The sequence below is a fragment of the Crocodylus siamensis genome, chromosome 15 (assembly GCF_052110815.1).
Source record: "Crocodylus siamensis isolate JL-2025a chromosome 15, ASM5211081v1, whole genome shotgun sequence".
Classification (NCBI taxonomy): Eukaryota; Metazoa; Chordata; order Crocodylia; family Crocodylidae; genus Crocodylus; species Crocodylus siamensis.
The window spans coordinates 54506296-54533946 of NC_143409.1; the positions used below are offsets into that span (position 1 = coordinate 54506296).

At 59.4% G+C, this 27651-nt stretch overlaps 1 protein-coding gene across 1 annotated transcript in view; it reads right to left on the reverse strand.

Moving 5' to 3' along the window:
- LOC149852907 (BOLA class I histocompatibility antigen, alpha chain BL3-7-like) overlaps positions 1 to 12169 on the reverse strand; it is a 622447-nt gene extending 610278 nt beyond the window's left edge. Inside the window, exons 1-3 of the mRNA XM_090028438.1 lie at positions 11843 to 12169; positions 11137 to 11719; positions 6503 to 6763 (exon numbers count right to left, since the gene is read on the reverse strand). Of these exons, the coding sequence (XP_089884564.1) occupies positions 6503 to 6763; positions 11137 to 11719; positions 11843 to 12169 (1171 nt within the window). The remainder of the gene's footprint in view (positions 1 to 6502; positions 6764 to 11136; positions 11720 to 11842) is intronic.
- Between the last annotated feature and the right edge of the window lie 15482 nt (positions 12170 to 27651).

Sequence of the window (27651 nt, forward strand, 5' to 3'; positions counted from 1 at the left end):
GGGGGCAGGGCCGGGGGCTGGCGAGGGGACCTGCTCCGCACCCGGCATTGCCTTGGGGAGCGAGGAGCCCGGGGCGTGGAGCAGTTCCCCGGAGCCGGCAGAGCCCGCGCCAGCCCCCAGCCCTGCCTCGCCTCACCGCGGGGAGGAGCCGTTGCCTGCCCCGCGAGGAGTGAGGAGCTCACCTTCGGTAAGTGCCCCGCGCCCGCCCCGGTGCCTCCCTTCCAGTTGTCAGCTGATTGCGCCTGGCCCACGGCTGCCCCGCAGCCCCCACTGCGCTGCTCTGGGCAGCAGTCAGCGTGGAGAAGGGTGGTGGGCAAACTGTGCCCCCTCCCACCTGCGTACTTACTGCAGGACACTTACCGGCAGACAGTGCCGCGAGGGGGAGGGGGACTGAAGCGGTGCGCTCACAGACCGCTACTCCTTAGAGGGAACATTGGTCCTAGGCCATCAATAAAGTGTCACAGCCTCTCACCCCTTCCACTTAAAACACCAGTCAGATATCCCAGGGTGGGTCACAAGTTCTCGGTTCCCTGCATCACCACCCAGATCTTCATCCGCTAAAGGAATCACCTGGATACCGCCTCAAGGGAATGAAGGGGTATCACCAGCAAGCTTCCTCTCTCAGCCAGTCTCAATCGACCATCCTCTCTTATATGTCTGAGGATCAGCGGCCCCTCTGCTTCCTGTCCATGTCGTATCCTGCAAGAGCAAAGGCAGCACCCTGCTGGTCTGCAATCAACCCCACCGGTCTCTGTAGCTTCTGCAGATACCCCCGACATAGGGCTGTAGGCTCACTTCTTGCCCCTACGTGACTCAAAACCTGCTCTCTCAAGCTGACGGTAGCAGTGGTTCGAGTTCCCGTGCAGCCCCGTCGAGTTCTCCGGCTGTTCTCTCACCTGCGCTGGGGTTTCAAACTCCCAGGTAAAAGACAAGAGTCGTCTCCATTAAGGGAGCTTCCTCCCCTCTGGAGCTTCACTCCTTACCCACAGTCCATCTGCCCAGGAGGACCTCCTTCTCCGCCTCTTGCTGGTCACAGAGCCCCCAGGCCGCAGCATCCCAGCATAGATGACTGGATTTTTCTCTCTGCCACTTCCCCAGGCTTGATCACTTGAATGCCCGCCTGCATCTTCAAGCCAGCACAGGTAAGTTCACCCCTGGTTTCCGCCCCTTTCCAAGGGAACCTCTGATGAGCTTGTCCTTGCTCTAGGACGACTGGGGCACCGCTTTCTGCCCTGGACGTTACCATCTTTTTAAAGTCGCCGCTTCCCCTTCCGCCAGGCACCCCGCTGGGGACCGTGCCCACAGTCAGTAACTCTTGCCACTGTACTTCCAGCTTAAGCACCTCGAGAAGACAAGCGTAGCAGGACTCGGTTTCAACTCCCAGCTACAACCAGCTTCATCCATCGGTTCCCAAACAACCCCCCTGCTGGACACGGGGGCGGTGAGCTGGGGGTGGCAGAGGGGAAGGTCACAGCTGCCTTGTCCCCACCTGCCAGACACAGCCCACTGATACTAGCAGGCAGCTCCCTGCAGCCCCTGGCTCCTGCCACGCACCAGAGAGAACCAGGCCGGTACTGGGAGCACACGTGCCGCCACGAAGACCTCTGAGCCAGGCCCCAGCTACGGCATGTGCTGCAGTACAGTGGGGACAGCCCCTCGGAGCATCCACCCAGGTCCACGCTGCCTGCACAGGGCAAGGGTACACGGTGGGACTTCTCCGTGATGCTGACACAGCCCCAAGGATCCCCGGAGGTCTGTGGCTGCCCCTCTGTGAGGTCCTTGGCACGGGGTCTGCCCCTGGTCATGCAGCCATGTGCTCCTGCTGCCCACAACCCAGCAGGAGAAGGGGACACACTTCAGGCTGGGCCCCGTGACATGGCCCAGCTCTGGGATCTCCTTCTCCTGCCCCCTCCACCACCGCTGCAGGTCAGGGCAAGGAAGACGAGCTGTGGGCTGGTCCTGGGGGAGCTGACCCCATGGAGCACTGCTCCCCGACCTGCTCCTGGCAGCACCGAAGCCCACCATCGCAGTCACAGAGCATGGCAGCAGGCGTCTGCTCTCCCTGCTCAAGGGCCCTACTCCCAAACCGTCCCTCTGCCCTAGCAGGCACCAAGGGCTCCTGCAGCTCCCAATTCGTGCCTCCTTCTCCAGGATGTGCAGGGCTGGGGAATGAGCCCTGCCAAGCTGCATGGAGAGCTTGGCCCAGCTCCCCTGGGTGCCAGTGGCTTCACAGGGGCATCTGCTTCCCCTGCCAGGCCGTGGGCTGGGAGGAAGGGAGGCAGCCCGGTGGCCATGGGCTGGGCCCTGCACCCCTCCCTGCCGTCCTTCCTCACCCTGCCCCAGGCACTGGCTCCTGCTGCTGGTGTGGCGGGGGGAGCTCACACCGGAGCTCGGGGTCCCAGCTGAAGAGGAGGTCCAGCTCCCAGGGCCTGGACGTCTCCAAGACCAGCACTGAGGCCCTGGCCAACCCCTTGGGAGGGGGCTGTGGCCCAGCCTATGGAGGGGGCAGTGCCCACCGCACCCAGGCTCTGCCCAACCCTGCACTGGGGCCCAGCTGAGGGGTGGGAAACCCCCTGGGGAGGGGCTGGAGGGGAAGCCCCGTGCTGGGGGCTGGGCACGCACAGACCAAGGCAGCTCCTGCTCCAGCAACTCTGGTGGAAGAAGTGGGGCAGCCAGCCCCCCAGCCCTGCCCTGCCCCTGGAGTCTCCTGGGAGCGGCCCCTGCCAAGGGTGCTTCCTAGAGGGGCGGTAGCACAACCCGCCTGCCCGGGTGCCAGGTGCACTCCTGTGTCATTACCCCGGGGTGGCTGGAGGCAGGGACCCTCCCGCTTGTCACAGGGGCCTTCCCATGTCTTCCTCCCCACGCAGGAGGCTGCTCTGGACGTGGTCCTACTGCTCCAGCCTGGTCCCTGCCAAGAGACAGACCAGGCTGAGATCCCCACAGGGCCCGACCAGTGGGGCAGGGCAGGCAGCACGGCTTGAGCCCCTCCAACCCTGCGGGGGTGAATGAGGCAGGGGAGTGAGGTGGGGGCTCCAAGGGGCTCCCAGCAGCAGAGCCAGCCGCACACAGCTCCGTGGAGGGAGCCGCAGGCCTTGAGGAGGGGCTGGATGATGGGCAGGGGCAGGCTGACACAGCAGGGGCTGGCTGGGCAGGCGCAGCAGGTAGGAGCCTGGAGGGCAGTGTGGCTGCCGCTCTTGCTGATGGCAGGGAACGGCTCTGCTTGAGCCCATTACCCAAGGTCCTTGGGGCCTGGTCTAGGGGCAGGGATCTGATCACAGAGCTGGATGTGCATGTCCCAGCTGCCCTAGGGGGTGCCACCGTGTGCAGTGCTTCCCCACTGCTGCCTCTGCCCCTTCTCACCCACCCCATTCCCCGGCCACAGCCCACGCACCAGCAATCACAGAATCATAGAAGTTGGGTCAAAGGGACCTTGTAGATCTTCAAGCCCGACCCCCCACCTGGGCAGGAGAAAAAGACTGGACTCAAATGAGTCCAGCCAGGGAGGCATCAAGCCTCTTCTTAAAGCCCCCCAGGGTAGGAGCCAGCGCCACTTCCCTAGGAAGTGGGTTCCAGCTCCTGGCCGCCCTAACTGTGAAGTAGTTCTTGCGGATGTCTCATCTAACCCTCCTCTCTAATAACTTGTGTCCATTGTTCCTTGTCATGCCACGGGGCGCTCGGGGAAACAGCGTCTCCCCTAAACCCTTCTGGTCCCCCCAATGAGTTTATAGACAGTCACCAGGTCCCCCATCAGCCTTCTCTTGTGAAGGCTGAACAGGTTCAGGTCCTGCAGTCTTTCAATGTAGGGCCTGCCCTGTAGTCCCCGGATCATGTGTGTGGCCCTCCTCTGGACCCTCTCCATGCTGTCGACATCCCTCCTGAAGTGCGGTGCCCAGAACTGCATGCAGTACTCCAGCTGCGGCCTGACCAGTGCCGCATAGAGGGGGAGGATCACCTCCCTGGACCTGCTCGAGATGCATCTGCGGATGCATGACAAGGTGTGGTTAGCCCTGCCAACCGAGACCTTGCATTGTCAGCCCATGTTCATCTTGGAGTTAATAATGACTCCAAGATCCCTTTCTGCCTCCGTGCTCTCAAGAAGGGAGTTTCCCAGTCTATACGTGTGCTGCTGGTTTCTACTGCCCATGTGCAGCACCCTGCACTTGTCAGTGTTGAAACGCATCCTGTTTATGTCAGCCCACTCCTGTAACCTATCCAGGTCTTGTTGCAGTCTTTCCCTCCCTACTAGTGTGCTCACTTCACCCCAAATTTTGGTATCATCAGTGAATTTAAACAGGTTGCACTTCACCCCATCATCCAAATCGCTGATGAAGAAATTGAACAGCGCAGGCCCCAGGACCGAGCCCGAGCCCTGGGGGACTCCGCTGCCCACTTCCCCCCAGGTCGAATATGACCCGTCCACCACCACCCTCCGAGTACGACCCTTCAGCCAATCTGCAATCCATCTGACTGTGTAGGCATCAATGCCACAGCCACCTAGTTTTTTTAATGAGGATGGGGTGGGAGACGGTATCAAAGACCTTGCTGAAGTCTGGAAAGACTACATCCATGGTGACACCTGCATCCATTGCCTTTGTGACCTGATCATAAAAGGCAATCAGGTTGGTCTGACAAGACCCGCTCCTAATGAAACCGTGCTGGTTGCCCTCAAGCATCATCCCTGAAGCCAGCTCATCGCAGATGTGCTCCTTGAGGATCTTCTCAAAGAGTTTCCCAAGGATAGAGATAAGACTGACAGCCTACAGTTGCCCGGGTCCTCTCTCTTCCCTTCTTTGAAGATGGGGACCACATTAGCTATCTTCCAGTCATCCGACACCTGGCCAGAGCACTCGTAAAGCCGTGCCAAGGGCCCTGCAATAACCCCGGCTAGCTCCCTCAACACCCTGGGGTGGAGAGCATCTGGACCCACTGACTTGAACACATCCAGCCCCTCCAGAAGCTCTCTAACCCGGTCCTCCCCAACCTGAGGTCTGGAGACATTCCCCTCAAGTCCGTCTGGCAACCCAGCGGGGAAGTCCCAATGGTGCAGCACAGGCTGGTCCTGCCTCCCAGCCCCCAGCCAGGGCACAGCAGACCTGGCTGCAGGCCCCTCTCCCCGCCCTGCACAGCCCTGTGTGCACAGACCGCTGGTGGAAGCAGATCCCTACTTCTGGCCCCCACCTTCCCACAGGGGACAGTCACACTGGAGATGAGCCCACCAAGCAGGGACGCTGGCTGGTGAAACAGAGCATGCACTGCCCCAGATCCAGGCTGCAGACAGCTCAGGGTGCGGGCTGCTGGGTCTGACCAGCACTGTGACCTGAAGGGCTCAGCCAGGGCAGAGCGGCCGTCTGGACTGGAGGTCATAGAGGGGCCTGGAGCCCTCCTACAGCACTGGGGTCAGGGCCTGCCCCTCATGCTGGTGCCCCAATCCCCAGCCCTGCTGTGCAGTCAAGTCTGGGGGATGGCTCTGCCCAAGGGCTGTGGGGGACTCACCCATCAGGGTGGGCTCTAGCCACAACAGGGCTGCACAAGTGTGAGTGTGAGCTTGGGGTGGGAACCCGCGGTGCTGGAGCAGGGCGCAGGCTGAGGCGGGGGAGCAGGAGGCCGCGGTGTCACTGGCCCTGCGAGAGCAACGCCGGAGGAGACGGACCCATGCCAGGCAGGGGACTAGACCTGCGGCCTGCTCCCTACCGAGCCAGCCAGGCCCTCGGGGCACAGCTCCCCCGGGGCTCGGCGCATGGAGGAAACATGGGGCACTCCCCATGCCCTGGAGGCTCCTGTCACCCCTGCTCAGCGGGGACAAGCCTTTCCCAGCCCCACTTCCCAGCCCCTTCTCTAGGGCTCTCCAGCCCCCTCGCCCATGGGAGCCTCCACCTGCCTCTGCCAAGCTCCCCCTGCTGAGGCTGGGGGGGGAGGGGGCAGGGGAGGAGCGAGCACATCTGGGCTGGAGATAAGTGTTGGGGAAATCACATTTCTGGAGTCCCTTCCTACTGGGTCCTGTGCTCTCCAGCCTGGCACAAAGGGGCCGAGAAGAGGTGGGACTGGGAGGATCTGCCCCTCTGTCCCCACTCGAGGTGTGCGCCCCAGTCCACCTGCCCCCTGCGCCAGCCCCCCGCAGGCGTCCTCCAGGATCAGCGAGGGAAGCCATGCTCCCCGCTGTCAGGTTAAGGACCCCCCACCCCCAGGGGCTGTTACTGTCACAGGCCCTGCAATGTGGCAAGCTCCTAAAAGCCAGCAGGTCCTCCCCTAGCAGTGCTGCTGGCCAGCGGGCACCCTGCACCCTGTGTGCCATCCTGCCATGTGGGGCTGTGGCAGGGGCACGACGGGGAGCAGCCTCGTAAGCCCGAGGCACCTGCACGTGGGACAGAGCAGGTAAAGCGTGTCGAGACGAAAGGGCAGCATCACGTAATGTGCAAGGGAGAGGGTCGGAAATGTCCTTCACAGGAGCCCGTCCTCCCCCGTGCCCTAGTCACGCGCTGCCGTCCCCCAGTGCTGCACTTACCTCCAGTCTGGTTGTAGTACCCTCGCAGAGTGCCCAAACCCACTCTGAATGTCTCTTGCCAGCCCTGGAAGTTCCGGTCCTCGCGATCCCAGTACTCCGGGCCCTCTTGCTTTATCCAGTCCACACGGGGCCGAGTCCTCTTGGTCTCGCTGTCATACTTCACAAAAAGCTGGTCATCCACGTACCCGACTGTGACAAACTCAGGCAGCTCCGGGCTGGGGTCCGACACCCCCGTATAGAAATAACGTAGTCGGTGCGAGCCTGTGAAGCGGGGGAGACACGGGTCAGACCAGGGCAGGGGCGGGCAGGTATTCTGGGTGGGGGGCCACTTATCCAGTTCTGGCAAGCTGTTGAGGGCTACACGGGTAACCCCACCCGATAGGTGCCCACCCCCAGTCGCCATCTTGTGATGGGCAGTCCCACCCCCTAACCCCTGACCTTTGCCACCAGAAGTCCCGCCCCACCCCGCCAGAAGTGCTCCCTTCAGCAAGGGGTTTTGCCATCTCTGAACCGGGAAAATACCAAATCATATTCTAAAAAGCGATCGTCTGCAACATTCATTTATTTGATTTTTAAAAAGCGCCCTGAAGTACAAGTGTGTGTAGTGTGCACAGAGGGGATTGCACAACAGCTTAAAATGAAGCCTGACTCTTGCATATTGTGGGGGGCTGTGGGTGTGTATAGGCAAGGTGTGGGTGGGGTTTCTGGGGGGCTGAGTGTGGGGACAGGGTGGCTGGGGTGTGTGAAGCGTCTGGGTGTGGGGTCCGTGCGTTTCACATTGCAGAGGTGGGGGGTGCACGTGTATGGTGGGGTGTGCACACGACTCTTCCCCACTGCAGCTCTGGCACATCAAGGAGACCTCCAGGAAGAGAGAGACCCCTCGTCCACCCTATCACCTGTCTTCACTGGCCCGGGAGAGACTCTGGCTGCAAGTGGGGGGTGCCCAGCAAGCTGAGGGCACTAGGAGCTGGTGCCAAGTGTAACCTTGTTAAAAACCAAACCACCCAATGAGTCAGACACAGGCAGTCACTGCACCCGCAAACACTGGATGTCACCAATGCCCATCTCTTCGCTTGCACCCCAGCCCTGCCAGGACCAGCCGCCCGACAGGAGTTGCCCCTGCAGCAGAGCTGACCCACTCCTGCCAGCTCTACACCGCGTGGCTTGTACGGCACAGGCTTGCGTCGGGGTACGAAGCAGCGGTGCTTGCCCAGCAGGCTAGATGGACAGAGACCAGTTGATCCACAGGCTGGAGCTGGCCAGTGGTCCCAACCCAGCGCCTGGGACGGTTGTGGTGCGAATCCAACCAGCTATTAGGAGGAGGGAGCCCAGCCCCAACCAAATGCCACAAGGGGAAAGTGGGTTTGAGGCAGCCCCAAAACAGCTCCACAAGGGGCGGGGGCATGGCCCAGCCCTGATCCAACTGCAGTGGGAGGGGGGCATGATCCAGCTCCAAACCACTGTGTGGTGCTTGGGGTTTGGCAGCAGCAGGGGTGGCTGTATTAATGGCCACTGCTCCCCCGCCATTACATTTCCTGACCCATGAGGAAGCCTGTGGGCCGGATGCTAGGACTCAGCGAGCCGGGGCAAGTGCATAGATGACACCGAGCTGGGCTGGGTGTAGTAGATACACTGGAGGGTACGGCTAGGATTTAGAGTGACCTGGAAAAATTGGAGGATGGAGCCAGAAGAAATATCATGAGGTTTAACAAGGACAAGTACAAAGTCCTGCACCGAGGACAGAAGAATCCCATGCACAGGTGCAGGCTTGGGACCAACTGGCTAAGCAGGGGACAAGAAGAGGGACAGGAGCCAGCAGTGGGCCCTTGCTGCCAAGAAGGCTAAGGGCATCCAATGCAAGAGTAGGAGCACTGCCAGATCAAGTGAAGTGATTATTCCCTTCTATTCGGCACTATTAAGGCCGCTTCTGGAGTCCTGTGCCCAGTTTTGGTCCTGCCACTATAGAAAGGATGTGCACAAGTCGGGAGAAAGTCCAGCAGAGGCCAAAGAAAATGATTAAAGGCTGGGGAACACGACTTGTGAGGAGAGGCCAAGGGAACTGAACTTATTTAGTCCAGAGAAGAGAAAACCAAGAAAGGATTTGATAGCAGCCTTCAACTCCCTGCAAGGGGGGTGCAAAGAAGATGGAGCTGGACTGGTCCCAGTGGGAGCAGATATCAGAACAAGGAGCAATGGCCTCATGTTGCAGCAAGGGAGATTTAGCTTAGATAGTAGGAAAAGCTTTCACAAGGAGGGTGGTGAAGCACTGGAACAAGTAACCCAGGGAGGTGGTGATATCTCCATCCGTGGACATTAAGGCCCAGCTCGATGAAGTCTTGGCTGGGATGATGTAGTTAGGGCTGGTTCTGCTCAGAGCAGGGCGTTGGACTAGATGTGGGTTGGGAGGGACCTCAGGAGGTCACATTTTCTATGATTTGGCCTGGGGAGCAGAGGTTGAGCACCCCCACTGGAAAGAACTCGCACCCGTAGCTGGTACTACACGGCCCCTGCCCAGCGTGGAGGCAGCTGGTACTGGCCTATGGTCTCCCTCCCAGGTCAGCTCTCATCCAGCGAGGGGACTTACAGGACAACCAGACTCCTCCTGCCAGGACACTGCGCTTCCACCTGGGGCTTCGCAACACAGCTTGGGCAGTGCAGCCTGAACCAGTTGGGGGGGGGGCAAGGAATGGGGGGGAGTCCTGCCTCTCCTCCACAGAGCTAATATGGGGGCTGGTTTGGGTCCCACGTATAACTCCTCCATTACACCTCCAGCCCCAAGCATGGCTGTCTCCTCTGCATGCCTACGTGGCAGAAAACCATCTCAGTCTCTCCCCAAACTCTGCTTTACCCCGGTCACTGAGAAGGGCAGGCACCTCTGCCCCATTGGCTTCAGGTAACACCAACTTGTAACCTGAGCTGGATACATTCCTGAGGGAGGGGGGAAACCAGCTGCCTCTGCCTATGTGACTGGCCTCACACACCTGGGTGGGGGCTTAAACTTCCTATTGTTATAAGCAATGCCAACATGACTGGGAAGGAACTACAGACCCTGCCAGTCTACCCAGCAACCAGGGATGCATTTCAAATTGGTTGGCTAGCAGCCAAGAGTTGCTGGTCTTCATTGGAACAGGTAAATGGGTTCATAAGGGCTAATTAGTGAAGGACTGCCCAGGAGGAGGGGCAGTAGCCATGATGAAAACTCTCAGAGAAGCCAGACCATCTGAAAGTGTCTCTCAACTCATGATCAATGAGCTGCCTGCCTCCAGAGGGAATCCCCACCTGCCTCTGGATGATGCTTGTGAGTAAGCTACCTGAGATCTAACTAGATATACCGCTTGCAGTAACTCAGATACATGATCAAAAGGCTACCACACCACTGTTTGCTCTAAGGGATTTCTCCGATATTGCTCTACCCTGTACCTATTCCAAACCTACTCCTTGTGATCAATACAATTCTCTTTTGTCCCTAGCATGGGAGATTTTATTGGAAGAGGGGCCTACATTATGCCTTGAGGTCCCCTTGGTTCGGCTGACTAAGGGAGACCTATTTGTGCTTCAGACTGAGGGAAGCACCCCAAGTTCTTGCAGTGGGTCAAGTACCCTCAGGGACTGCTAGGCCTGTTTCCCAGGGGGCACAGGTCCAAGATCAGTACAGACCCTGGGTGGTAGCAGCGTTACCCCCAGACTTGCTTGCAGATGTGCTCCAGGAAGAGGGTTGGCCAGACGCGAGGCACCCCTGGGGAGGCTCTCGGAGCCTGGAAGGTGAATCATCCACCTTACTATGCCTGACCAACACAGGAGCAGCTCCTACCTGCCTGCCACAGCCTAACTGGCACCAAACTGCCTGTTTCCAGCCAAGCCGGTTATGGAAGACAAGGTCTTGTACCCAAGTGCCCTGCCTCCTGCACTGCTGATCCAGGCTGTGAGCACACCACGTCTGAGTGAGCTCCTGCCGCAAGCGCCTGGTGCCAGAGTCACAGTCCCAGTCCCAGCCTGGGCAGAGCTGGGCTTGTATCTCCCCGGGCAGCCCCCATCTCCCGGAGGGGCCCAGACCCTGCCAGGCCGAGTGAGAGCAGATCCTGGCAGCGCCCAGGCAGTATCAGTGCGTGCCCTACGTGAGCTGCCGTCCACTGATGCTCACGGGAAGTGCGGGGCACCGCGTCTGCCACGTCCAGGACACAGCTGCACCCTGGGAATCGCAGCCAGCCGCCTGTTTCCTAACCCAGCCAGGGACACGCAACCCTGGTGCCCACAGGACGGCCACGGCCCCCATTAGCAGGACAGGTGGGGCAAGCCTGGTCCACCACCTCTCCTGGCTTTATCCCAGGCGTCTGGGTGCCCCGCCTGGGAGCAGGGGCATGATCAGGATCAGGTCCGTGACGTCCCAGCTTGGGGCACATGCGGGGGCAGAACCTTGGGCCGGGAGTCTCGTGCAACAGGGAGAGGACAAACACCGCGGCGCCAGGCGGATCCCACGCGGGCAGCGGGAAGCGCGACCGAGCCCGCCCCGGACACCGACATCGCCCGCGGGGGAGAGGGAAGCGGTGTCCTTCTGCTCCGTCCCGCGCACCCCGGCCTCTCCCCTCCACCCCGCGCCGCCGACACGCGGGACCCGCCCGCGGCCCGACACTCACCGGGGCTCGCCTCCGCCAGCGCCAGCGCCAGCGCCAGGGCCAGGGCCAGGGCCACGGGCCGCCACGAGCACGAGCAGCGCCGCCATCCCGCCCGCCCGAGCGCCGCGCACGTGGGAGCAGCCCGGCGCCCCCGCCCGCACCGTTTATAGCGGGCCCCGCCCCCCCGCCCGCCCAATAGCGGTCCTCCGGGCGCTGACGGCGGCGGTCGCCGGGCAGATCCCGCACTCGCAGGTTGCTGCGGGGAGGCGAAAGCGAAAGCGAAAGCAAAAGCTCCGGGCCCGCGGGGGGAGCGCCGCCCCCGTGTCATCCCGGGCGTGCACCGCCCCGCCCCGCCGCGCCCCAGTTTTCCCCGCACTCGCCGGTGGCGGGAAGGGCAGTCGGGGGGGCGCGGGGCTTTCCCGGGGAGCCCGGGGCTGCGACTCCCCGAGCCCGGCAGACGGGTCCGCGCCCGGCCCCGCACGGGGCTTGGCCGGGGACAGCCCTGCCGGGAGCCGCCCCGGCCGGAGCCCGCTGCCCCGTCCCGCGGGGCCCGTGCGGGGAGGGGTCCCCGGCCCGGCCCTTGCGGGAGCAGGAGCGGCCGGTGCTGCCGCCGACGGGGGCGGGCAGACGGGCAGGGGTGCGAGCAGAGCCCGGGGCCGCCCGGCCCGCCGCTCCGGGGCCCCTTTCATGTCCTCCCCCGCGGCGCCGGGCGGCACTCCGCCGTTACGGGGCTGGGGCTGGACAGCGCTGCGGGGACTGTCGGTGCTGGCCCGCGGCTGCTGCCGGGGTCGGGACACCGGGGGGGGGCAGGACGCGCTCCGCGGCCGCTGCCCGTTCCCGCCGCGTCCCCGCCGCTGCGGCTCCCGCCCGCCCGCGTCCCAGCGCCGCCGCCTGCACGGGCTTCCTGCTCCGCGCCGCTGCGGGGGCGCCTCCCGGGGCGGGCGGCGGGCTGCGGCCGGAGAACAGCGCTCCCCCCCCGCTTCGTCCGCGGCCTCCAAGGAGCGGGGCCGGCGCCGCACACGCTCCAGGGCCCCGCTGCTGGGGCAGGGAGCATCCAGGGGGGTTCCTGGGGTCCCGGGTGGAGAAATCCCCTTGCGGGGCGGGGGGGCGGGGCTGCCACACCGGATCCGGAGTCCAGACCAGCGCCGCCCCCCCGCAGCCGGGCTGGGGCCGGAGGAAGCCGCAGCCGGGCGGTCGGCTCCTCCCTGCCGGGGAGGGAGACCCCCGCGGCCCGTGGGGTGCGAGAGGGGCCTCCTCCGCCCGGGGCGGGCACGGCCGGGACTGCTGAGCAGCACCGCCCCGCGGGGGGGCGCCACCGGCACGGGCCTGGGGCCGGGCTTAGCGCGGCGGTTTGGGGCTCGGCTCCGGGCGAGGGTCGTTGGGGGCGGGGTGGGGCTGGGCCTCGCTTGGGCCGGGGGGTCCATGCTGCCCCCTCCTACCCCCCCCACCCGGCACCCCCGCCCCCCCTGCCCCGGCACTGCCCCCGCACCCGAACTGCACCAGACTTGCTCCCCCCCACCTCCCCTGGGGCCCTGCCCCCCCAGCCCGTTTTGGGGGCCCCAAAGCCTCCCGCGAAGCCCCCGGCACTGCCTCTCACGTGACCCTGCCCCCCACAGCACCCACCTCACGGGGCAGGAGGGAGACACCTGCCCCCACCTTTGAGGAGAGGGGGCAAAAGGGATTCAATGCCCCCTTCCACTGCCTCCATATTTGGCCTAACGTCACTTGATTTTGCCCCTGGGGGGAGCGCCTAGGAGTGTCTAAGGCCCGCTTCGCCTCGGGCCCCCCCCGGCTCTCCCGGCCCCGCGGCCCCCCCGCGCTGGGAGCCCGCCCCAGTGCGGGTCAAGGCCTCCCCCCGCCCCGCGGGGGTGTCTGGTAGAAAGCCCCGGGCTAGGAGCCGCTCCCCGCGCTTCCGCTGCTGGGCCGGGGGGGGTGGGGGGGGGGGACAGGGTCCCCCGCAGGCAGGCTGCCTCCAGGGGCGGCGGTACGGGAGGGGCCCTTTAAACCCCCTCAGCCTGCGGGGGTAGCGCCTGCCCCGGAGGTGGGGAGGGGGGCTGGGGGAGAGCCCGGAGTCCCGAGCCCCCCCGCTCCGACCACGAGGCCTGACCGCCGCCCCGCCCGAGCACTGGGCCTCCCGCCCGCGACGGAAAGGCCCCGGAGTGCCGGCTCGCGGCGGCCCCCGCGGCGGCCCCTGCTCCCCCCGCCCGCGGGGGCGGCCCGGCGCAGGCGCACAAGGCGGCGAGACGGCTCGCAGCCCCCCCGCTCCGCCCCCTGCCGGCCGCGGCGCGCGGGCTCGTGCCAGGATCTCGGGTGATTTCCGAGAAAGGCCCGGGGGGCGGGGCAAGCAGCCCCCCGCCCCGCCCCCCACACCCCGCCCCGCCCTTCGGCAGGGACAGTCCCCGCCCCCCAGCCCGGGCCCGTGCGCAGGCGCCGCTGACCCGGGCTACTACATCGCAGCGCATGGGGGGGGGGGGGCAGGTCTGGAGGGACCCTCGGGCAGGGGGCTGGGCTTTTCCTTTTTTTTTTTTTTTTTGGCAAAAATATTTATTTCATAGATTTCAGGTTTTTCCTCCCAAGGTGGAGAACCTTGCATTTTTCGGTGTTAAACACAATCATGTTCTCGTCCACCCATTTGCTGAGCTTGTCCAGGTCAGCCTGGATCACCCGCCTGTCTTCCGGCGTGGATGCTTTGCTGTGCTGTGCCCCTGGCGCGGCTGCCAGGCTGTGCCGGGCTTGTCTCAGGGATGACTCAGGGCAGGTACGGGGGTCCTGGCAGCTCCGTCCCCTCTGTCCCAGTGGTGCAGCCAAGACTGCCCCCCTCTGGCCCCCCCAGGCACTGTGGGGCTTAGGCCAGCGCAGAGAGGTGGGGAGGCAGTCGGGTCTGGTGCGGGCCTAGGGGGTCGGCGATTTTGTGGGTATCCTTGATGCACAAGCTAATTCTCTTCCATCTCAGAGGAAAGGCAGCAAGAAGGCACAGCAGCCCGCCTGGCTCTCCAGGGCCCTAGCAGACCTCCTGCGGCTAAAAAGGAAAGCCTACAAAGGATGGAGGATGGGATTCACCTCCAAGGAGGATTACTCCACGCTGGTCCGGTCCTGCAGGGAGCAAACCAGGAAAGCCAAGGCTGCAACTGAACTCTAACTAGGTTCAGGCATCAAGGACAACAAAAAGTCCTTTTTCAGATATGTGGGGAGCCGGAGGAAAAGCAAGGGCAATGTTGGACCCCTGCTGAACCAGATGGGGCAACTGACAACTGACGCCCAGGAAAAAGCCAACCTATTAAATGGGTACTTTGCGTCAGTCTTTCATCAGTCCCATGGGACGCCCATGCCCACTACGTGACAGGGTGGTCCAAGTGAGGGAGATCCCCTGCCCCCCATCAATGCTGACCTCATGAAGGAACACCTTGAGAAGCTGGATACCTTCAAGTCAGCCGGCCCTGACAACCTGCACCCCAGGGTACTCAAGGAGCTGGCGAGCATCACAGCCCAGCCCCTGGCACGGGTCTTTGAAAACTCCTGGCGCTCTGGTGTAGAGCCCGAAGACTGGAAGAAGGCCAATGTGGTGCCGATCTTCAAGAAAGGGAGGAGAGTGGATCTGGCTAACTACAGGCTCATTAGCCTGACTTCTATCCTGGGAAAGGTCGTAAAAAAGTTTATTAAAGAGGCCATCCTTGAGGGACTGGCTGACATCAACATCCTAAGGGATAGCCAGCACGGGTTTGTTGCGGGTAGGCCTTGTTTGACCAATCTCATTTCCTTCTATGACCAGGTGACCTATCACCTGGACGAGGGAGAAGAGATTGATGTCATATATCTTGACATCAAAAATGTCTTCGATCTGGTATCCCACGATCACCTCTCGGTGAAACTGCACAATTGTGGCCTTGGCTCCACCACGATCCGCTGGCTGGGAAACTGGCTCCGCGGTCGGACCCAGAGGGTTGTGATTGATGGTAGTCACTCATCGTGGTGCCCTGTGACCAGTGGGGTCCTTCAAGGCTCTGTCCTGGGACCCATCCTGTTCAACATCTTCATTAATGATGTGGACATTGGAGTCAGGAGTGGACTGGCCAAGTTCGCTGATGACACCAAACTTTGGGGCAAAGCATCCACGCCAGAAGATAGGCGGGTGATCCAGGCCGACCTGGACAGCTCAGCAAATGGGCAGACGAGAACCTCATGGTGTTTAACACCGAAAAATGCAAGGTTCTCCACCTTGGGAGGAAAAACCTGCAGCATCCTTATAGGCTCGGCAGTGCTACGTTGGATAGCACTACGGAAGAAAGAGACTTGGGGGTCATCATTGACCACAAGATGAACGTGAGCCTGCAATGCGATGCTGCAGCTAGTAAAGCGACCAAAATGCTGGCGTGCATCCATAGATGCTTCTCGAGCAAATCCCAGGACGCCATTCTCCCCCTGTACTCGGCCTTAGTGAGGCCGCAGCTGGAGTACTGTGTCCAGTTTTGGGCTCCACAATTCAAAAAGGATGTGGAGAAGCTTGAGAGAGTCCAGAGGAGAGCCACGCGCATGATCAGAGGTCAGGAAAACAGATCTAACGACGACAGGCTGAGAGCCATGGGACTCTTTAGCCTGGAAAAGCGCAGGCTCAGGGGTGATCTCATGGCCACCTATAAGTTTATCAGGGGTGACCACCAGGATCTGGGGGAACGTTTGTTCACCAGAGTGCCCCAAGGGATGAGGAGGTCGAACGGTCACAAACTCCTGCAAGACCGTTTCAGGCTGGACATAAGGAAGAATTTCTTTCCTTTCTGAGCCCCCAAGGTCTGGAACAGTGTGCCAGCGGAGGTGGTTCAAGCACCTACATTGAACACCTTCAAGAGTAAATTGGATGCTTATCTTGCTGGGATCCTGTGACCCCAGCTGACTTCCTGCCCTTTGGGCAGGGGGCTGGACTCGATGATCTCCCGAGGTCCCTTCCAGCCCTGATGTCTATGACATCTATGAAAATCTATGGGCAACAAGCCCAGGCGCAGGGAAGGGGCACCTGCCCAGGTGCATGGGCCCCAGCCCTGAGCCCAGGCCCAGCTCTGCTCTGCTCCCCCCTAATCCCTGCCCTGTCCCAGCCCCACTTCCCCCCGGCCCTTTCCCCTCCCACAATGACTTTCCTGCCTAGGAGGGTGCAGGGGTGGGGGCGTGCATGTGCATGCTCAGCTTCTCCCCCTCCAATCTTTTCTCCCTCTGCCTATGCCGAAGGAGGGACTGGGGCTGGACCCGGAGGGGGAGGTGGAGGTGGGACGGGCCGGACAGCAAAGTGGTGGGTCGAGGCGTGGGGGGGCGGGGGGCACACAGGGCTGGATGCAGTGCCCCACCGCCACCCCCACCCCGGCTCCCCATGGTTCTTGATGGGTAATTTGCCAGTATATATATGACAGCCATGACACTGTTAGAGGGGTGCGCGCGCGCGCGCGCACACACACACACACACACCCCTCTAACAATCTGTCATGTGACTGCTGTGGCTCACTTGACAGCCCTAAAACATGCTTTAAAAGTTAAATGATTTTAGACCCATTACACAGTTTACACCGCGTGCCCGTGCACTTGCGCACTCCTGCACTCGCCACCATTCCCTTGAAAACATCACAGTGTCATAAAAGACTCCCTCAATTCCCTCCGTGCTCCACAATCGTCCTCCTGTTGGTCCAGTCCTTTCACGGGTTGTCATCGTATTCATCATTGTCATCGTCGTCATCCTCACCGTTGTCCTCCTCGCTGTTCTCTTTGGGGGGCTCGCCTCTGAAAAGTCTGTGCCGGCGCCTCTCTGTCACCTCTTTCCCGTCACACTCTTCTGTCTTTCTTTAATACTAGTGCAGCTCCATTTTAGTACAGTCCTCAACTCTGGGGTCTGAGCGTTTGTTGAGGAGCAGGTTTTGGCTTTCCACAGGGCGGACCTGGAACGGGATGAAGCGGTGGAAGTGGGCTGTCGGGGCCCCTTGCTGCTGAGTCAGGTGCCCGTAGCGGGCCACTTCTCTGGTCAGGGTTATGAACCTGTCACCCCCAGGAGCGCGTGAACTCTCTTCCACACCTCTCTGGTGTACGGGCAGTCCCAGAAGAGGTGGTCGGTCGTTTCCTCCCACCGGCAGGATTGCCCGGGGCAGCTGGATGGGCCTCTGCCCTGCACTGCTTCTCCATGGCTGCGTGAGCAGTGCCCTGTGGGCTCCCGGCCAGTCCACGTCTCTGTGCATCTTCTGCAGGTCCTCGTGGGAGAGTCACTCCCGCACGGCCTGGAGCTGTCACCGGGCAGTAGGTCCGTGGGTGGCATGATGTCTCTTGCCCGTACTGCTTGCTGCATCCTGCGGTGGTTCGCCGAGGGGCTAGGGCCACGTCAAGCAGCTTCTGTTTCTCCTGGAAATGTTTCAGCACCTAGCAGATCCATAGGGACAGCACAGCTCACGAGCTCCCATTGGTCATCGTGTACACCTGCCACTGTCACAGCAGCTGCCCTGCAAAATGCTTGGCAAACCTGGCTGTTTTGGATTCCATCCCCGCTGCCAGTTTGCAAACCTGGCTCATGTACTTGTCCCAGAGAAACAGCAGGACGTCTGGCATGCCCCTGCCTCCAGACCATTTCATTCGGTACAGCTTGGTCCTCGCCATTTTCTCCCACGTGGCTATCCGAAAGAAAGCACACACAGCTCTCTGGATTCTGGGGACGACTTGCTCCAAGGGAGGGAAGAGCAGGCGGTGCGCAGAAGCATCGGCAGTCGCACCCCCTTCCTCGGCGTCACGCACCGCCCCCCACCGACGGGCTGCGTGATGGCCAGAGTGCCAGTCTCTGTTTGGTCTCGGCCTCCGTCTTTTCACATGCCATGTGTCCCATCCGGTCTGGGTCAAACTCCATCCCATGGGGAGCGGAGACCCCCAGGGCCCACGGGTCCCTGAGTTCGCCCGGGGCTAGGAGGTGCGGTTGTTCACACTGAGCTTGGCCCGTCCAGCTGGTGTGTTCAGCGCTGTTTCCACTGAACCCTTGTTCTTGCGTGTGATGTTCAGGGTGTCCGTGTCAGCACGGACTTCCATCTCGTCCCTGTTGCTGCTGGGATCGGCGCACCGCTGATCCCGGGGTGCTGCCTGAGCCGCGGTGCCAGCGTCTCCACTGCGCAGATAAACAGGATTGGGGAGAGCGGGCAGCGCTGCCTGACGCCCGACTCTACCGAGACCGGGACTGTCAAGGACATGTTCACCAGGGCCCTGCTGCTCACATTTGTGTACAGTGACTTTATTCGAATGACAGAAGTTGTTGGGACTCCCATCGTCTTCAGCGTGTGCAGTAGCAAGTGATGGGGTGCCTGGTCCAAGTCGAGGTTGAGCACAGCAGCTTTCTGTCCCCTCTCCCCCGGTAGTGTCGTGCACCTCACAGCTGCATCAGGGCATCATGGATCTGTCACCCCAGCACCGGGCACACCTGGTCCTCGTGCATCACTGCACCTCTAACAGATTAAAATGCTTGGCCAAGACTGGCCATTGGCTTGTAGGCAAGGGTCAGGAGCGCTATTGGATGCCAGTTTCTCAGGTCTTGCCTCCCTCCCTTCTTGTAGGGAAGGGTTATGAGGCCCTCCTCCACCCTTGCTCTCAGGCGGGGCTGCTGCACGTGCTCTCTCTAAACCTCCGCCTGGTCCCAGAAAGCGACACAGAAGTCCTGGGGCAAGCTGTCTGCCCCGGGAGCCTTCCTGCTCGGAAAGCTGCAAAATGTTGTGTAGATCTTCTCCAGTGCCCACTCCTCCTCCATCTTCTCTCCCTCGTCCTCCCTGAAGACCCGTGTGAGCTTCTGCAGTGTTACCTGTCAGCTCCATGTTCTTGGGGGAACCTGACACAGGACACAGACTGTCTGACTCACAGACTCACCCCCCCAACCTAAACGGAAAGCCTGAAGCAGAGACTGCAGTAAATTCTGGGATCAACGAAGCAGGGGAGCAGTGCATGATGGGAAATCTGTGCTCCAAATGCTAATCAACCCCCACACCCAGCTCCGCATTTATCAGACCAGTTCTAATCTGGATTTACAAAGGACTTTCCCCCCCACACACACAACTCTAAGCAAAAGTAAGTTTACTAGGCATCTCGGGCCGGACATTCCCCGGTCCCACGATGGGAGGCCGATGCAAACTTAATTGGCTACAACTCGGTTGCCGGGTTAGGGAGTGCTGAGGCAACAAACCGAGTCCAAGGGGGTGTGGGCAACATTTGAACAATGGTACAGGGCTCATCACAGCGTCCAGCCCGTTGGAGCCCTGCCCACAAGTGTTGTCATACTTTTCCCGAGACGACGGGTGGAAGTCCTCTCCACAACAGGTTATGAACACTCCAATAAGTGCCTTAAGTCTGTTAAAAGACTCTAGTAAGATCTAAAAAGTCATGCTAGGCTGAGGCTTGTTCACAGCAAGCAAAAATACAAAAACCCCTTGTCAATTAAAAGGCTGTTTCTAAAAACGCCAAGAGAGATATCTCATAAAAATGTCAAGCTGGCTCCAAGTAGGTGTTTTACTGAGTATCAATCAAGCTCCTGGGATGTTCCACTCAGATAGCCCCTTGTCAACGGAGAGGTTGTTTCTGAAAACACCAAGAAAGATATCTGCTATCCATAAAAATGTCAAAACAATTTGATTTACAATATTGACAGTGCTTGAAAGAAACTAAACTGAGGGTATAAAATCTGTAAAAAGAAGCAGCAGTGGGGTGCTGACACCACTCGCTTTCTTCTGGAGAGGCGGCAGGAGGCGGATCGTCTCCCTTCAAGGATCGTGCTGAGAACTGTGACCTGTCGGCTCTGCAACCCGAGTGCCTTGGACTGGTGAGATCCCAGCTCTCTCTCTTTTTTTTCTCTTCTCTCCCTCTAAGCATAAATTTCTGAACTTGAACTGTACCAGTTAAGCTTGAGCCAAGGTTCCCCAAATACTTAGTGAAACCAGGGTATACTGTGACTGTTTGTGTTTGTTTTTCCTTTGCATGTCTATCACTACTGGTGTCAATATATATTTCATCTACTTAGCAATAAATAACTTTTATAGTCAAACTGGTGGTAACTGGGTATATTTCACCTTCTTTACTTCTCTTTGCCCACTTGCTCTGTAGCAACGCCCCTCTTACCTAAGCTAAAGATCCCTGTGAAACCCAGAAATACTGTGGGGTCTGCTCATCAAAAAAAACTAAAAGATTGGGATGTGCTGAGTTTGAAACACATCAGGGGATCAGCTTGTACAGGCTGACTGACCCAGTTTGGCTCAGACGTGCCCTAATGAACTGAACGCTGGCCCATGGGGGTGTCATCTGGACACCCGGCTGGATTCAGAGGTCTTCTGTTTGACTGTGTGCTTGTGTCTGACTGTAGTTTATTGTTGTTCTGATGAACTGATTTTTGGCATATGGGGGTGTCAGCCTGTCCATGCTGATCAACCCTGCCAGGTCAGGCATGTCACGTTAATCTGTGTGCGTTGGTGTGTATGACTGATTTGGGGACTGGAGAAACCCAGCCCACTGAACTAAGTCCTGCAAGATAGCTCCACGGGGGGTGAGGGCTTGCAGAAGGGAGAGATACAGCTCTGTATAGAAACACAAGTAACACAAGCAGCACATTGATAGAATGACCAAGACCCTAGCCCTAATAAATGAGCACACCCCAAAGCAGCGGGCAAATCTGGTAACAGCAGCCAGTCCAGCACGGCCCCTGGGCCCGCTGGTTGTGCCGTGTAGAGATCCCAGTAGACCACTGCCACCATCTCGAGCATCCCCTCGTTAGACCAGTGCTCCTCCCCGCCCCGTCTACCAAGCTTCCTCCTTGGCTTCCTTGATCTTGCTAAAATAAGCGACCACTCCTCCCCCTCCTGCGCCTAGGGGGCCCAGGCCAGGAAGATCTTGCTGGCCTGTTCCCTGTACCAGGCCCTGATACAGGTCTTCACCTCCCACATGGCCTCCCTCGCGTCTCAACCCCAAGCTGCCTGCTTGTGCACGCTCTGCACCCTGTGCTTGGGGCGGTCCTGTTGCCTTCCCTGACCGCAGGCTTGCGTCCTTCTGGCCTTGCAGGAGAAGTCTCTTGTTCTCTCTTTCACACTGGCCCACCACTCTGTGTGGTCTGGTATCCGGGTCATAGTTTCATAGTCGGTCGGGTCGGAAGGGACCTGAGCAGAGCATCAAGTCCGACCCCCTGCCATGGCAGAAAAGAGTACTGGGGTCAAACGACCCCAGCAAGGTGTTCATCTAACCTCCTCTTAAACATCCCCAGGGTAGGAGCCTGCACCACTTCTCTTGGAAGTTGGTTCCAGACCCTACCCGCCCTGTCCGTAAAGTCGTGCCTCCTGATATCTACCCTAAATCTCCCCTCTACCAGCTTGTGACCGTTGTTCCTGGTCACTCCTGGTGGTGCTCGGGGGAACAGGGACTCCCCCAGTGCCTGCTGGTCCCCCCGACTAGTTTGTAACAGGCCACTAGATCCCCCTCAGCCTTCTCTTGTGGAGGCTGAACAGGTTCAGGTCCTGTCTTTCCTTCCCATGAGAAATTAACCAATCTCATCTCCCTCTATGACCAGGTGACATATCACCTGGACAAGGGAGATGAGATTGACATCATATATCTAGACTTCAAAAAAGCCTTTGATCTGGCGCCCTGTGATCTCATGGAAAAACTGGTCAACCGTGGCCTCAGCTACATCACAGTCCGATGGCTGGGGAATTGGCTCGAAGGCCAGAATCAAAGACTGGTAGTTAATGGAAGTGAATGATCATAGTTTGCCGTGACCAGCGGTGTCCCCCAAGCCTCTGTCCTTGGACCTGTACTCTTCAATCTCTTTATTAACTATGTGGACACTGAGGTCAGAAGTGGACTGGCCAAGTTTGCCGATGACACTAAACTTTGGGATATAGCATCCACACCTGAGGATAGGCTGGTGATCCAGATTGATTGGGATAGGCTTAAAAAATGTGAGGATATAAACCTGATGACATTCAATACTGACAAATGCAAGATACTCCACTTTAGGGAAAAAAAACCCCACAGCATTCTTAGGCTTGGCAGTGCTACACTCACTAGCACCACGGCCAAAAGAGACTTGGGGGTCATGACTGACAAGATGAACATGAGCCACCAATGCAATGTTGCAGCTGGTAAAGCAAACCCAACTCTGGCTTCATTCATAGACACTTCTCAAGTAAATCTCAGGGTGTCGTCCTTGTGGCGGGCCAGTAGGGGGCGCTCCTGCGTTGAGCTGCCCACCTCCCTGCACCCGCCCACCTTCCAGACTCCGAATGCCTCCCTAGGGGCGCCTGAAGCTCGGCCGACCCCTCTCCCAGAGCACATTCGCTAGTCTGGGGGTAACGTGCCGCCACCACCCCGAGAAGGGACTGTCTCGGCCCTGTGTCCTCGGGGAAACACAGGCCTAATAGTCCGACGGGTACTCGACCCGGTACAGGCACTTGGGGCACTTCCCCAAGTCAGGGGGCAAAAAGTAAAGTCTCCCTTAGTCCGCAGACCTAAGGGGTCTCTCTGGCGTAATTTAGACCCACCCCTCAATAAGTCTCCCACACCAGTCAAAAAGGAGAACTTTATTGATTACAGGGGGTAGGGGAAACTAGGGTACAGGGTTGAGCAATATCTTAGAAATCCTAAAGAGCAAACAGTGTGGCTGAGGTAGCCTTTTGATCACGCATCTGTGTTACTGCCAGCTAGATATCTAATCCGATTGAGTAGCTTAGTCACAAGCATCTTCCAGAGTCCTCCTGTTTCCCCTCTGGAGTCTGGGGGTGACAGAGAGCTCTGTCCCGATGGCAAGGCCCCTCTGTCTCCCCTGCTTTGCTGCTGCTTCACCTCATGGCCGAAGAGAAAAAAGCCTCCTCCCCCTCCCCACCTATATAGCCCCCGTGACCTCATTCACCTGGGCCAGTGGAGGTCAGCCCCAGCTGGCTGTCGGCCAACCAATTTGAAATGCATCACCTGTTACCGGGCAGATTCCAGCTCCCCAGGTAGAAACCCCCCACCCAGGTAACTGATGCAAGCCACCTAGGCAGAGGGAGCAGGTTCCCCCTCCCTCAGGACTGCAGCCAGTTCAAGTTAGCTAAAGAGACCCGCCAGGTTGCGGTCCCCTGTGTGCTGGGCCCACCCTAATCAAATGGTTGCTGCTCAGAGATTTTAGTCACAGTGTCACAGGGCAGAGATTTTGGGGAGAAACAAGGTGGCTTTCTGGCATTATCCCCCCACTCCTTTAAAAGCTTGGATCCATAGCTTCACAGGGGTATGGAGACAAGCGTGCTAGTTTGGAGGGGTCACCTTTTTGACCCTACAGAAAACTACACCCCACATGATACTGAGCCTAACAATAAAACTTATAAAACATAACAGCACATTCAGGAACTTCCCCGCCCGAGCGCTCTCAAGCAGGTCTGAGTCCACCCGACCCACGACCCCGAGCCCTTTAGTGACAGGGCGTCTGCGACCACGTTCTGGCTTCCCTGGATGTGCTCGACGGTGAAGTTAAACTCCTGAAGCTGCCGGGCCCATCGCTGCAGCTTGGCATTGGGGTCTTGCATCGTCTGCAGCCACTGCAGCGGGGCATGGGCCGGTAGGACGGTGACCTGCTGCCCCCATAGATAGGGCCTCAGCTTGTTCAGTGCCCAGACGATTGCCAGACACTCCTTCTCGATAGACGGCAGGTTTCGCTCCCGAGGGATTAACTTCCGGCTGAGGTACACCACGGGGGGCCGCGTCCCTTGGTGCTCTTGTAGGAGTACGGCTCCTCATCCCGCGTCGGAGGCGTCCGTGGTGACGTAGAAGGGTTCATCCAAGAGCGGTGCCTTCAGGATCGGGTGTTTGACCAGGGCGGCATTTAGGGTGTCAAATGCTTCTTGGCACCCCGGCCTCCAGACCACGGGATCAGGGCTTCCCTTCTTGGTCAGCTCGTGTAGGGGAGCCGCCGTCGCCCCGAATCCCGGGACAAACCGTCTGTAATATCCGGCCAGGCCAAGGAAGGCTCCGACTTGCTTCTTGGTTTGTGGAGGCGGCCAGTCCTTAATGGCCTCGATCTTGTCCCACAAGGGGGCAGGGAGGGGCTGTAGGGGAGCCTTGCTCTTGTCCCCACTTTTGCCCTTCCGCTGCCAGGTCCCACAAGATCTGCAGTAGTCCGTCACATTCTGGGCAATTTGGGGCCAATAAAAGCTTGCCTGCAACCGCTGGCGTGTCCGTTCCCTGCCCATGTGACCAGCACAAGGTAAATCGTGAGCCATGGAGAGCAATCGTTGTCTGTATTTGCGAGGTAGTATGATCTGGCGATGGGGTTCCCCGTTCTGGGTGCAGTTCCTGGGCACCCACAACTGGTAGAGAAGTCCCTTATCCCAGACCACCTGTTCCCTCTTCTCTGGGGTGAACTCACTCTCCTGCTCCTGAGCCATCTGCTGGAGGTCCTCCAGGCTGGGGTCCCCCAGAACCTCCTGCTTGAACTCCTCTCGCCCGGCTAAGCTGTCCGCAGAGAGTTCGGGGGCTCCTGCGGGGAGTGCACCTTCACCCTCAGGGACTTCCCTGGACTCCTCCCTGAGAGTCTCTCCTTCCTCTGCCACTGACGGAACAGACACTTCCCTGGGACTGTCACTTAGCCCACCCTCGGGGTTGCTAGTTCCCTCAGGAACTGGTGTGCGATCACCCTCCACTGGGGCCTCTCCCAGTGCAGCCAATGGCGTGGCTGTCTCTTGGGGAGTTTCTAACCCTCCCCGTCTAGCCTTTTTGCTCTGCAGATGTGTCACCTCGTTAATGCGGTAGGGCTCTAGCTCTAGGGCCTGGTCCAGCTCTCTGTGCAGAAGTTCTTGATTAAGTATATCCCGTCTCACCAGGATGGGAGCTGGAGCCCCTTCCAGCACACCCATTTCTACATGCATCGCGCAGCCTCTCCACTCGAGGGGTGACCGGGTTACCGGTATCTCGAATGGCGGAGACCCCACCCCTTGAAGGGTAAGGGTCTTCCCTGGGATTATTATCTGCAGGTGAAACTAGGTTGGCATCGATTAATGTCACGCTGGACCCCATGTCCAGTTCCCCAATAAGGGTTCGCCCATTGACCGTTATCTTGGTCCGGTGGGGGGCCATCACCTCCTCCAGGTTTGTGATCCTGTAGCAACAGGCACGCCCCTCGGAGGGGCTCGGGTCTCCCCCCTCACTGCGTACAGCTGTTGCATGTCTGACGGGCTTGGGTTTGTTGCTTAACTTTGGGCAGTTGGGCTTGATGTGGCCCGGCTCTCCGCAGTTATAGCACCCCCTCTTCTCCGAATTGGGGTGTTTGGTCCAATCAGGGGCCTCCTTACTCTCAGTCTGGGATGGCCCCTTTTCCCCTTTTGGACCTGGCCCTCCCCTCCCCTCCCCTCCCCTCTCTTTGGACCCCTTTATGTTCCTTCCCAGAGTAGGGAGGTTTTTTGTCTGACCCTTCACGATTAAGCAACAGCTGATCCACAATTTCAGCGGCCTCATGGACTGTTTTGGGGCCCCTGTCCTTGACTAGGGTTTTAACCTCCCTTGGACAGCAATGATAGAATTGGTCCAATACCATGAGGTGGTATGTTTTCTCGGCAGTGTCAGCCTTGGCTCCCCCTACCCATTTAAGGAAAGCATCCCACATCAAGGCCACATAATCAGCCATTGACTTCCCCGGTTGTGGGCGGAGATTACGCAATTTTTTACGGAAATAGTCCGGCCCTAACTTGAATCTTGCAGCCACGGCCTGTTTAAATCTATCACAGTCATCAGCTGTATCTGAGGGCAGGCTGTTCAGGACCGCCACCAGGTAGCCATCTACCAGAGCCGCTACATGCAGCATCTACTCCTGCTCAGGCACCTTCAACCGTCGGGCTTGCTTTTCAAAGATGCTGAGGAAAACGTTGGGGTGATCTCTGGGTCGGTAGCGAGCGAAGGCTCAGGAGTTCGGTTTGGGGCGTTCCCCGGGCGCTCACGGAGGGCCCGCATCATCTCTGTTGGTCCGCAGACGGAGTACCTCAAGTTCGTGCTTGCGCTTGGCCTCTGCCTCTCGGGCCTCCGCCTCTCGGGCCTTGCACTGTGCTGTCTTCTCCGCCAGCTCCATCTTCCTCAGCTCCATCTCCATCTTTGCCTTCTCACGCTCCATTTTTTTCAACTCCAGCTCCATCTTTTTCAGCTCCAGCTCATACTTGAGCTTGCCCTGTCACTCCTCTGTAGGGGTTGATCTCCCTGAGGACTGCAATTAGGCGTGCGGCGCTGTGATTGTGGGGAGGACTCAGGAGTTGGCGAGTGTGGAGGTTGCTCTATGGCTGAGTCATTGTCACACAGGAGTTTAATCAGTTCCTCCTTCTTTAGCCCTTTCTTCACATGAAGGCCTCTCTCTTTCGCCAGCTCTCTTACTTCAGGCACAGTCTTTTCGGTGTACTGCTCCACCATCCTGGGTATCTACACTATCCAGTCGACCCGATGCCAAATTAGAAATTGTTTGCTCAAGGGATTTCAGTGACTCTATTACTCTTCCCAAATTATGCCTTTAAAGGTGCAGGGTATTCAGATCCCACGCCTGCCACCACGTGTGGCGGGCCAGTAGGGGGCGCTCCTGCATTGAGCCGCCCACCTCCCTGCGCCCGACCACCTTCCAGACTCCGAATGCCTCCCTAGGGGTGCCTTATGCTTCACTGACCCCTCTCCCGGAGCACACTCGCTAGTCTGGGGGTAACGTGCCGCCACCACCCCGAGAAGGGACTGTCTCGGCCCTGTGTCCTCGGGGAAACACAGGCCTAATAGTCCGACGGGTACTCGACCCGGTACAGGCACTTGGGGCACTTCCCCAAGTCAGGGGGCAAAAAGTAAAGTCTCCCTTAGTCTGCAGGCCTAAGGGGTCTCTCTGGCGTAATTTAGACCCACCCCTCAATAAGTCTCCCACACCGGTCAAAAAGGAGAACTGTATTGATTACAGGGGGTAGGGGAAACTAGGGTACACGGTTGAGCAATATCTTAGAAATCCTAGAGAGCAAACAGTGTGGCTGAGGTAGCCTTTTGATTACGCATCTGTGTTACTGCCAGCTAGATATCTAATGCGATTGAGTAGCTTCCTCACACGCATCTTCCAGCGTTCTCCCGTTTCCCCTCTGGAGTCTGGGGGTGAGAGAGAGAGCTCGGTCCCGATGGCAAGGCCCCTCTGTCTCCCCTGCTTGGCTGCTGCTTCACCTCATGGCCGAAGAGAAAAGAGCCTCCTCCCCCTCCCAAGCTATATAGCCCCCGTGACCTCACTCACCTGGGCCAGTGGAGGTCAGCCCCAGCTGGCTGTCAGCCAACCAATTTGAAATGCATCACCTGTTACCAGGCAGATTCCAGCTCCCCAGCTAGAAACCCCCCACCCAGGTAACTGATGCAAGTCCCGTGGGCAGAGGGAGCAGGTTCCCCCTCCCTCAGGACTGCAGCCAGCTCAGGTTACCTAAAGAGACCGGCCAGGGTGCGGTCCCCTGTGTGCAGGGCCCACCCTAATCAAATGGTTGCTGCTCAGAGATATTAGTCACAGTGTCACAGGGCAGAGATTTTGGGGAGAAACAA